The following is an 11,652-nucleotide window of genomic DNA, read 5'->3' on the forward strand; positions in this document are numbered from 1 at the left end:
GAAGTTTTCAGTGCTTTTGATATATATCAATTGGCAATCTGAAGAGTTAAGCCTTTTTTGACTGATTTTTATAGTTTGTTCTTATGTTGTACTGTTATACATGTACCACTGTCCAAAGTTAGGGGGAGGATCGGAATCCCGCTAACATGTTTTACCGCGCCACATTATTTATGTATGTTTCTGTCCCAAGTCAGGAGCCTGTAATTCAGTTGTTGTCGTTTGTTTATGTGTTACATATTTGTTTTTCCTTCATTTTTGTATATAAATAAGGCCTTGGTTTTCTGGTTTGAATTGTTATACATGTCATATCAGGGCCTTTTATAGCTGACTGTGTTGTATAGGCTTTGATCATTGTTGAAGGCTGTACGGTGACCTATAGTTGTAAATGTCTGTGTCATTTTGGTCTCTTGTAGACAGTTGTCTCATTGGCAATCATACCACATCTTCTTTTTTATAATGACTGCTGATCACCACTGTGTCCAAAATGGGACTTTTATGGTCCAACAACCAGTGGCGGATCCAGAAATTTTCATAAGTGCAGGCCCACAAAATTTCCCAGAAAAGGATGGCAAGCCCCCTGGCCCCCTTCTAAATCAGCCTCCTGACAACTCCAAAGAATAAATCATCATGTACAAGTACATCAAAGATCATCAAACTGTCTACCCCACATGCAAACATCTTTTTGGGAGTTCACTGTATTGCAAGTTTTTTTTTGGTTTCGAAGGATCGTATAAAATGATTGCCTTGGGGGTCATTGTCAAATATAGAGCTGTGCATTGTAAAAAGCTAAATTATATAATTTGCAACAGCTGACACTATAGTGCACTGAAACCCTTGCCAATAACAATACCGTGATGCTTGGTGTAGGCTTCTTTGCACCTAAGAAACCATATTGCTCACCTTGTTATTTTTGTATTCTTCTAATCAGTATCGTCGGGTTTGTTTATTTACACCAGAAATCAATGAAGCGATGAAAGTGCTGGAAACGAAATTACATCTTCGGTAAATTCCGTGATTTTAATATTTTCTAATCGATATGTCCAAGCAATGAAAAATAAATGGTTACTATTTTTATACATAGAGCATACGTTTTGTGTATTAACTATTTAAAATCTAAGCTTTATACGAAGAAATCTAACACAAAAGTATCTCAATCATTTAACCGTTTTAATACGCAGTTTAAAGTGTAAATTATACACATTACTGTTCTGTTTTTAGAGAATAGCAATAATACATAAATGTACAGTTTCTTACCAAAATAGCAACATAATTTCAAAATTAAATCATCACATTGTCACATGATTATATAATCTGTACCAAATTGACAGTTTGTGATGAGTTATCATCATAACTAATCACTATAGCAAATGAACACTTTATCACAATATGTACCTATAACCTAGTATCATGATTTCAATCCGACCCCACTTACGGACGCGTTGAACATATAATGCTTGCCACTCATTAAAAGCCAATCAGACGTACGTTAAAATGACCTTCATTTCCCCCATAATCATTCCGGAAACAGCCACGAAGCAGCCATTAGATAGTATTTATAACCAATGAAATAACAGAAATACCGTTAACAGATTTACCCGAACCTGACGTTTAGCCTCTGACTAATCAGACGGTGATACGGTAATAATATACAACTCTGCCTTACTTGTCATTACTAAACTCATACGCTTGTTTATAAATAACATTTCTGGTGTAAAGAATATTTATTCATAAAAATATAAATAATACCCCAAAAATAAGATTTGATGAAATTAAACTCTATTTAAATATTTTTTCCAAGGGTGAATTTGGGAAAATGTATACTCATTGTCAATAGTGAAGGACAGATTTGAACATACTAGAAATATTGATTTAAAAAAATGTACGCACTTGTCGACGATTCGTTTATACGACTGGGTAGAAAGTTACGGAACTGTAGCGCAATTTAAAATATATACATAAAATTGAGAATGGAAATGGGGAATGTGTCAAAGAGACAACAACCCGACCAAATAAAAAACAACAGCAGAGGGTCACCAACAGGTCTTCAATGTAGCGAGAAATTCCCGCACCCGGAGGCGTCCTTCAGCTGGCCCCTAAACAAATATATACTAGTCCAGTGATAATGAACGCCATACTAATTTCCAAATTGTACACAAGAAACTAAAATTAAAATAATACAGGACTAACAAAGGCCAGAGGCTCCTGACTTGGGACAGGCGCAAAAATGCATACATTTATCGAAGTTGTGGACATAGTAAAATCACAAATTTATATTTCAATAAGATTGTTCACGAACAAAGGAAGGAATTCGTCATCACAATTGTTATATATGCCACTGGACGAACACTGTTTATCCCCAAGGGGTGTGAATATTTTGCTGGGAAACTATTGAGAATCAAAGTTTCAAATTAATTTCGGGATTTATTTTCTTTCTTGGTATTCAATAACAGAAAAAAGAATAAATTACTTGCCCGCTAAATAGGGGTATTTTTGTCAGATAAAAGACTTTTAGTTATATTTAAAAAAAAAAATAGGGAAATATGACATTAAATTGGTTCTGTCTTTTTTTTTTAAACATCGTTAAAAAGATGTGTGTCTAAGGTGAACGCCACAAGAACCCTGTAATACTAGTACGAGAGTATAGCATGCATATAAACATTCATTCTCAATAATATGGTTGTATTGGAAAGCTTTTCATACAGATTGACAACTCATGGTCCGATATGCATGTAATATTTGCCACCTGACGCCCATAGTTCTTTCTACCATCATCATCTTAATCTTTGATATTGCTGTAAACATCGATGGTTCACACCCAAACAAAATAGGAGTAATGTACCTTCAGAGCTTCTCCGTGTTATACACTTGTGAAACTTAATATATAGTCGAAATTTCTGTATTGAAATGAATCTACATCTCACAAACAGGATTTTCAAATAACGATTTTGAGTAATCACCTTACAAACCAATATAAACGTATGGCAAGATATAACCATGAAGGAATTTAGTTTTTGTCAGACGCAAGAACTCATCACTATCATAAACGTATACGTATATATGCATGCAGTTTCAAATATCAAGAACAAGCGGTCGATGTCGATAGTCCGTTTTCTAACTGTTCAGAGTTAGACATGTCACTTGTTCATTCTTGGAAGCCTTCATATTCCCCGTCCAACGATGGGAACTCTTGCTGGTTGTGTTGACTATAAATGCTTGTATGGTAATTATGTCGTTTATCTGTACAAGTGGTTGCATTTCCTCTCCTTTCCCAACAAACAAACTAACGAAACGCTACTAGTCTGCTTTCTCTGGAGCTCATCCTCAATGGCGCTTATACGTCAGGAAACTTACATGTAAACTAATAATGATTGTTTCAAGAAAAACGATGTATGGACGAACTATTCTAAATTCGTCAATATCAGTTATTCATGACTAAAGTTTTATTACAACTACTGTATTACTTATTTGGATTAATGACGGCTATCATGTTCAACATTGCACAAATATTATCATAGAATTTTTAAAAAAAAAATCCTCAAAAATCCTCAAAAAAAAATAATGCCTTAGCATTCTTTTCACAAAAAGTTCGTGTAAATGATTGTCAAATGAATTTAATTATGTTAGAATGAAATGTTAAAAAGAAACCAAAAAAAATAAAATCATGCATGTTGTATGTTGTATTTATTTTCAATTAAAAACTTTTAAAATTGCGATAGTTTTATGAGCATTTAAACACAGCCAGATTTGAATACAAGTTAAGAAATTCCGGTAAAGTCAATGATATCAAACAGATGTGCAATGGTATATCAAATTGGGTAATATTGCATTTAGTTTTTATCAAAGATTAAAACTACTATTTTTTACTTCATATTTGAATCTTTACGCCAATTGCCGCTAAGAAAGTAATAAAAAAAAATGTTCCTTTTATTTTTATACACTTTCGGAATTACGAATCTGAATTTTATTTTCACTGATTAATTTACACATTTAATTATTGTATCTTTATTCTCATCGTGTAATAAATCTTAGTGTATTAAATACAGCACTCTTTCTAATCCTTTCTGTCAAGTTATCCTTTCCAAATAACAACATTCATACCTTTGTACGCTTGAACTTACACCTGCGGCTAAATAGCTACAAGGTAAACGAATTGACCTCAAGCCGAGAAATATACAGTGACCTTTACAAAATAATATACACACTCTGCTCACACATTAGTTGCATTGAAATGATTATCAAAACAATAACGGTAAATAAAACTGAAATATTTTCATTTCAATATCAGTAAAATTGTTCAATAAATATTTTATGAAAAAAATCTCAACAATAATTAATGAAATTTATTCGAAAACATTTACTAGAGATAATTTTATAGGAGTTTAATTCAATCAATACAAAACGGTATACGCCCTAATTATAACCCTTGCCGTGCAGGGAGACTGGTCTTATTTGTGACTAAATGAGCAGGAGTTAGAGGTATAAATGGCCAAAGCACCGCCCTAATTATAACCCTTACCGTGTAAGGAGACTGCATGGTCTTATTTGTGACTAAATGAGCAAGATTTGTAGGTATAAATGGCCTAAGCACCGATCTAATTATAACCCTTACCGTGCAGGGAGACTGGTCTTATTTGTGACTAAATGAGCAGGTGTTAGAGGTATAAATGGCCAAAGCAACGCCCTAATTATAACCCTTATCGTGCAGGGAGGCTGGTCTTATTTGTGACTAAATGAGCCGGAGTAAGAGGTATAAATGGCCTAAGCACCGCCCTAATTACAACCCTTACCGTGCAAGGCGACTCGTCTTATTTGTGACTAAACGAGCAAGATTTGTAGGTATAAATGGTCTTAGCACCGCCCTAATTAAAACCCTTACCGTGCGAGACTGGTCTTGTTTGTATCTAAATGAGCAAGATTTGTAGGTATAAATGGTATAAGCACCGCCCTAATTATAACCCTTACCGTGCAAGGAGACTGGTCTTATTTGTGACTAAATGAGCAGGAGTTAGAGGTATAAATGGCCTAAGCAACGCCCTAATTAAAACCCTTACCATGCGAGACTGGTCTTGTTTGTATCTAAATGAGCAAGATTTGTAGTATAAATGGTCTAAGCACCGCCCTAATTATAACCCTTATTACCGTGCAAGGAGACTGGTCTTATTTATGACTAAATGAGCAAAATTTGTAGGTATGAATGGTCTAAGCACCGCCCTAATTATAACCCTGACTGTGCAAGGAGGTTGGTATTTTGTACGTGACTAAATGAGCTAAAGTTAGAGGTATAAATGGCCTAATCACCGCCCTAATTATAACCCTTACTATGCAAGGAGACTGGTCTTATTTGTGACTAAATAAGCAAGAGTTAGTGGTATAAATCGCCTACGCGCCGTCCTAATGTGACCCTGACCGTGCAAGGAGGTATTTTTTACGAGACTAAAGGAGCTAAAGTTAGAGGTATAAATGGCCTAAGCACCGCCCTACCGGTAATTATAACCCAAACCGTGCAATGAGACTTGTCTTATTTACGAGACTAAATGAGCGAGAGTTAGAGGTACAAATGGCCTAAGCGCTTCCCTAATTATAACTTGTTAAAAATTGTTATAAGTGAACTGAATTGTCCGTTTTATTCGATCATTTGTCCTTTTCATAATTCGATCAGGACTGACCTAAATTATTATTGACTTTTATTTGAATAATAAAAAAAAATTAAATGGGAAATTTTAGGATATTACTTTTCAATTTCAATAAGGAGTTGAGATTATTTTTATTAGTAGCATATTCTCATAAAATGAAACAACATTAAAAGTTTGTTTATTTTCATTGACCCCCAAAATTAAAGAATATAAATTATAAGAAAAGAAAATGTGCAAAATTTATAAAGAAAAACAAAATGGAGAATCCCCATTTAGACCTTCTTTTATACAGATTAATATCGCAGAAATTATTTCTAATATAAATGATTAATTCCAAAATGTGCCGTTGATTAAAATATCTTCGAAAAGAAGCATGGTGAATTTTCACTGCATAGCGGAGGGTTGCTCCAACGATTCACGAAAGAAACACAATGCTGTAAAGTATCCTAATATGATTTTAAATGGATGTATCGTCGACTTTCATGTACTTCCTTCAGTCACAAAGAATCCTAAACTAAGGAAGCTCTGGTTGTCTCAGATAAGAAGGGAAGGGTTTAATCCCGACCCAAATTGTCACTGGCATGCACTTTGCTCCCGTCATTTTATTGAAGGAAGACCTACGAAGGAAAATGCAGTTCCAACCCTATTTGCCTACAACAACTACAAAACTGGAACACCAAGAGACACCAAGAACAGTACCTTACGTCCCATTGAACAATTGATATTGACAACACAGTAAGTAACAAATAGTTGAAATTAGTGTCCTCTTCCTTTTTCATTCTTCAATATATTTTTGTCTTGTTTGCCTATTATGATGAAACAGTAAAAGAAAATTGTGTGTGTGTTGGGGGTGGGGGGGGGGGAGGGGGGTGAGGGGGTTGTAGAAAACAGATGTTTGTCCCTTTTATCTGTTTATAAGAGGCGGAAATTACCCCTCTTATGTGCACGAGGCACCAAGATAATAAGCTTTGACAACTTAAAAAAAAGGTTTTCATGTTCACGAACAGTGTTTTTTGAATATTGGACTGTATGCACATGAAGATATATATTTATTTTTTTAATATATTTTACAGACCAGCAAACATTGTTACAGTTTCACAACTGCCAAAAGTACCAAGACAAAAGAAATACATACCAGATATTCCAGGTAATTTTAAGTAAAACTAATAAAAAATGATGTCATGACTGAATAGTCAGTGTGCCACCATGGTACTGTTAAATCAGAGGGAGCTACATGTACATGTAACTGAACCAAGGAACATAGGGGTCAGTCTATTGTATGACTAAAATTGAGAATGGAAATGGGGAATGTGTCAAAGAGACAACAACCCGTCCAAATAAAAAACAACAGCAGAGGGTCACCAACAGGTCTTCAATGTAGCGAGAAATTCCCGCACCCGGAGGCGTCCTTCAGCTGGCCCCTAAACAAATATATACTAGTCCAGTGATAATGAACGCCATACTAATTTCCAAATTGTACACAAGAAACTAAAATTAAAATAATACAAGACTAACAAAGGCCAGAGGCTCCTGACTTGGGACAGGCGCAAAAATGCGGCGGGGTTAAACATGTTTGTGAGATCTCAACCCTCCCCCTATACCTCTAACCAATGTAGTAAAGTAAACGCATAACAATACGCACATTAAAATTCAGTTCAAGAGAAATCCGAGTCTGATGTCAGAAGATGTAACCAAAGAAAATAAACAAAATGACAATAATCAGAAATTTTCATAAGTGGGGGCCCACTGACTGACCTAAGAGGGGGCCCGCTCCAGTCACGCTTCAGTGATTCCCTATATAAGCAACCAATTTTTTCCCCAAAAAGGGGGGCCCGGGCCCCCTGGGCCCCCCTCTAAATCCGCCTCTGATAATACATAAATAACAACAGACTACTAGCAGTTAACTGACATGCCAGCTCCAGACTATAATAGTTAAAATGCATGGACGGTTTTCATAATTTAATTTAACAATAACAATATTGTGATTAATCAGTCAATGACGACATAAAATCAATAAGTAAACAATGCTTAATAACAATTATAATATAATTGTAATTAAAATACAAATATAAAAGTCATATATCAAATTTAAAACCAAAGAAATAGACCAAACTCATTGAAGTTTTATGAATTAATGAATTCTAAAAAATGTACAGAACTGAACAAACTATGTAAACTTATTAAGGAGATAAATAACAAATTGAACTTTTCTGGGTGAACAATTGTGAACGCCTCTATCTACTTTCGTACATTATTTATTTATGTAATTGTAATAATTGTATTGAAATATGTAATTATCTCTATACCTTTGTAATTTGGTTTGTGAGAATAAAGATATATATATATATATAAACAATTTATCTTCACAATTTCAAGATAAAATAATTGCCAATATTACTTTATCACAAAATAAACTTAACTTCAAAAACAAAATTTAAAAAAGTATTTTGCAAAGATAGATACATGTATGAGTCTCAGATTAATTTTGTCTGCACACTACATGTACACCATCAACCGGTATACTGGTGGACAGTCTTAAAGGTCCAGTAGAAAAGATATGTGTTCTGAGAGTTATGGCTCTTAAACATATGGTTCTAGTTCCCATTTATATAATGATTACCTGCATTTTTGTACTTCAACTTTCTAAATTACATGCACATTTTGTACGTTTAAGTCTTTTAAATCAACCAGTCTATGATCCTGACTGATGTACATTGTAGTCAAATTATTCTAATTTAAATGGTACATATTTACTTACTTTCAGTAATTTCCTACATTGAAAAGCCAAGTTTGGACCACACTTATTGCACTGGCACTGAAGTTAGTGAAGATGTCTCCATTGAGGAAAAATGTGTAATATTAATTGAAAATAGCAACACCTTAGAGGTACGAAATTAATTGGGATTTTATTTGATATTGAAAATTCCTCCATTGGATATAAGAGTCAAAAGCCATGTAAAAGATATTTTTTAATCTTATGAACTATAGAAATAATATGTATTTCAATCAAAAATTGATTCGTTTTAATTTATTAGATGGCAGTTCATACATCAAAAATTATATAATGTAAGAAGCAAGGTGCTTTTATATTCAAATTAATACATCAATATTAAATATGATCTATTCAAACATTTTACTAAATATATATTTACTTTAAAATTTGTAATCCAACTTGAACATGTTGAAATATAGTATTACATGTATATGGTTTTTTTCAGTCATTTTACCATATAACTGTATTTCATTCTGAACATGCATGAAATATTTGCCACTGAATGTTAAGCAACCAAAAATCAATCAATCATACAACTGTATTGTTTTATTGTTACCAACTTGACTTAAGTAAACAAAAAATACAAAAACAATTTCATAAATTGTTTGCATTGATTTATGTATTTATAATTATTACTTTTTTTCACAGCAAAAATGTCAAAGATATGAGACAGATAATAACCAGCTACGGAAGCAAGTTAAATTGATACAAGTTGAACTACATGCTACCAAAGAGGAAAATAAAGTTTTAAATGAGAAGTTTAATAATACAGATGAACTGCTAAAGGACAAACTCGTTGAAAAGTTGACTAAATCAAATAGTAATGTTAAATGTTTTCTTGGACTGCCAAGTATTTCAATGCTTTTTGGAATTTTTAAATTATTAGAAGGACATGCTTCAAAAATGAAATACTGGATGGGTCCCGACTCAAGTGACGGTAAACGATGGCAAGTAAATAATAAGAAAAAACCTGGTGCTTCAAGGAAGTTGACTTTTTTTGAAGAATTTGTTATAACTCTTTTGAGGTTGAGGCTAGGACTAAACACATGATATGTGTTGTCTCTTTTGTTTGGTGTTTCACAGTCAACAATTAGCAGGGTTTTCACGACTTGGATATCTTTAATGGCACAATGTTTAGGACCACTTATTAAATGGCCATCTAAGGAAAAGATTAAAAAACACATGCCTCTATCATTTCGTAGAAAATATCCTAACACTCGTGTAATCATCGATGCTACTGAATTTTATGTGCAGAGACCAAGAAACCCAACAGCACAGTCAAAAACGTGGTCAAATTACAAGTCAAAGAACACTTTTAAAACGCTTGTAGGTATAACACCAAATGGAGCTTTTTCGTTTATATCTGACTTATGGACTGGTAACATTTCTGATAGGAGCATTACTGAAAGAAGTGGATTCATTGATCTGATTGAAAAGGGGAATCATGTAATGGCTGACAGAGGTTTTTTAATCAAAGACTTATTATTATCAAAAGGTGCCACCTTAAATATGCCACCATTTACCAGACCATGTAAACATGGAAAAGGACGATGTCTTACGGCAAAGGAGATTAAGGAATCAAAATCCATAGCCTCTTTGAGAATACATGTAGAAAGATCAATCCAGAGACTGAAATCTTATAAATTCTGAAGTGGTGTTATGCCAATAAATTCACTTTCTGTTGCTAATCAGGCTCTTAAGGTTGCAGGATTTTTTTGTAACCTGATGAAACCATTAGTTCAAAAGTTATAAAACTTGTTTTGTTTTATAAATCATTTGAAATTTATTTGACATATATATTAATTAAAGGAGCAATGATTGGCAATTTTTTATCCAGTGTTTCTTTTTTTCTTTTATGATTCATGTTAATACTACAAATTATATTCCTTGATTAAAAAAAAATCAACAGCTTAATAAGAGAATTATTCTGTTCTAAAATTTTCTTTCAAAAACTGATAAGTAGTGGAAATATGGCATTATCATGTATTCAAAATTAAAGTTTTGTCAAAACTAACAGATGTACACGTCTATGCACAATAGTAGGTTATCTCCCATTTGAAAGCGTTGTCTTTTATAAATTTAGAAGAATAGAGACTATCTACATTATCAGCTGATAATGTTTTAAATAATGAAAGCGACATATATCATAAGTTGTCTTAACATAAAAGATGATGTTTAATATTGTTTATTTTAGTTATGTTTAATCAAATTAAATTATATAACCAAACTTTATCACTGTTTTATATTGTGAATTGTAATGAACTTCAAACAAAGTATTCAACTGGTACATGTGTAATTCTGACGTCTATACTAGCAGAATTTTTGGTAGAACATATGAACTGTAGAATGATGCAAGTTTTGGAAAAACATTAGACCAAAATTGTTTATCAAATGGTATTCTCTCATGATGTACACCTTTAAAAGTAAATAATACAAAATCACACCATTTTCTTTTAGTAACTGCAAGCTGACATTGAATTTGACAGTAATACGGAGATGTGTCATTTCTCTTCATAAGTGGAGTATCATTTTCTATGTGAAAGTTTGTTTTGTCTAAACAAGCAGCATTGATTGGTGTTTCTTCTGAAAATTTATATGGACATTTTATTTCCAAACAACCTTGTCCACAGCATTTACACTCTCACTGGGGTAAAGCTGATGACCGTAACTGCATTCACGGTCATCCCAAGATGTCGGATGAAAAATTAGGTCAGTTTCTGTATTGTCTGTTAAAGTGTTTCTATATCATTTTCTTTACAAATCATACATTGAAACGATGTAAATTTATAAAAGAATCACTCGGAAATCACTAATTACTTCTGAGAAATGTGCATGAAACGGGAAATTCGATTTGAAAAAATCGCCAAGATGACCGTAAATCACAATCGAGATGACCGTAACAGAATCAGCGATTCATAACAAGGCTGACCGTAACTGCTTTTAAGATGACCGTAATTTGTAAATGATGACCGTAACTTTTAAAGGATGACCCTCAATTCTAAGAAATATCCGTAATTATATAACTATCTTTGTATCAAATGATTGCCAAAAGACATGCAAATGAACAGGAAGGGAAAACATGCCACAAAAGCGCGATAAAATGACACCTTACAAGTATAATAAAAAAAAAATGGGGTGCACAGCCTTCAACTGCTCGACAGAAGATTTTTGTTTGTTTCTGGGATTCCTTTTAATGACATATAATAAATACACATTTTTAAAAAATGCCAAAAAATTGCATGTACA

General features: G+C 33.2%; 2 protein-coding genes across 2 annotated transcripts; both read left to right on the top strand.

Annotated features, from left to right (window-relative positions):
- Positions 1–6,017: 6,017 nt before the first annotated feature.
- LOC139484530 (THAP domain-containing protein 1 B-like) lies at positions 6,018–10,638 on the top strand. Its single transcript, XM_071268261.1, has 4 exons — positions 6,018–6,368; positions 6,707–6,780; positions 8,398–8,519; positions 9,055–10,638. The coding sequence occupies exons 1-4, from the start codon at positions 6,085–6,087 to the stop codon at positions 9,454–9,456; spliced, it is 882 nt and encodes a 293-aa protein (XP_071124362.1). The 5' UTR covers positions 6,018–6,084; the 3' UTR covers positions 9,457–10,638.
- On the top strand, positions 9,529–10,056 carry LOC139486662 (uncharacterized). The gene has a single exon (XM_071271586.1). The coding sequence runs from the start codon at positions 9,529–9,531 to the stop codon at positions 10,054–10,056; it is 528 nt and encodes a 175-aa protein (XP_071127687.1).
- Positions 10,639–11,652: the final 1,014 nt, after the last annotated feature.

This window comes from Mytilus edulis, chromosome 8 (genome assembly GCF_963676685.1).
Source record: "Mytilus edulis chromosome 8, xbMytEdul2.2, whole genome shotgun sequence".
Classification (NCBI taxonomy): domain Eukaryota; kingdom Metazoa; phylum Mollusca; class Bivalvia; order Mytilida; family Mytilidae; genus Mytilus; species Mytilus edulis.

Excerpts from the sequence above, each read along its gene's own strand:
- LOC139484530 (XM_071268261.1), top strand. The coding sequence starts at position 6,085 with ATGATTTTAAATGGATGTATCGTCGACTTTCATGTACTTCCTTCAGTC. Across the intron at positions 6,369-6,706 it reads CAATTGATATTGACAACACA|ACCAGCAAACATTGTTACAG; the intron begins GTAAGTAACAAA and ends TATATTTTACAG. Across the intron at positions 8,520-9,054 it reads AAAATAGCAACACCTTAGAG|CAAAAATGTCAAAGATATGA; the intron begins GTACGAAATTAA and ends TTTTTTTCACAG.
- LOC139486662 (XM_071271586.1), top strand. The coding sequence starts at position 9,529 with ATGGCACAATGTTTAGGACCACTTATTAAATGGCCATCTAAGGAAAAG.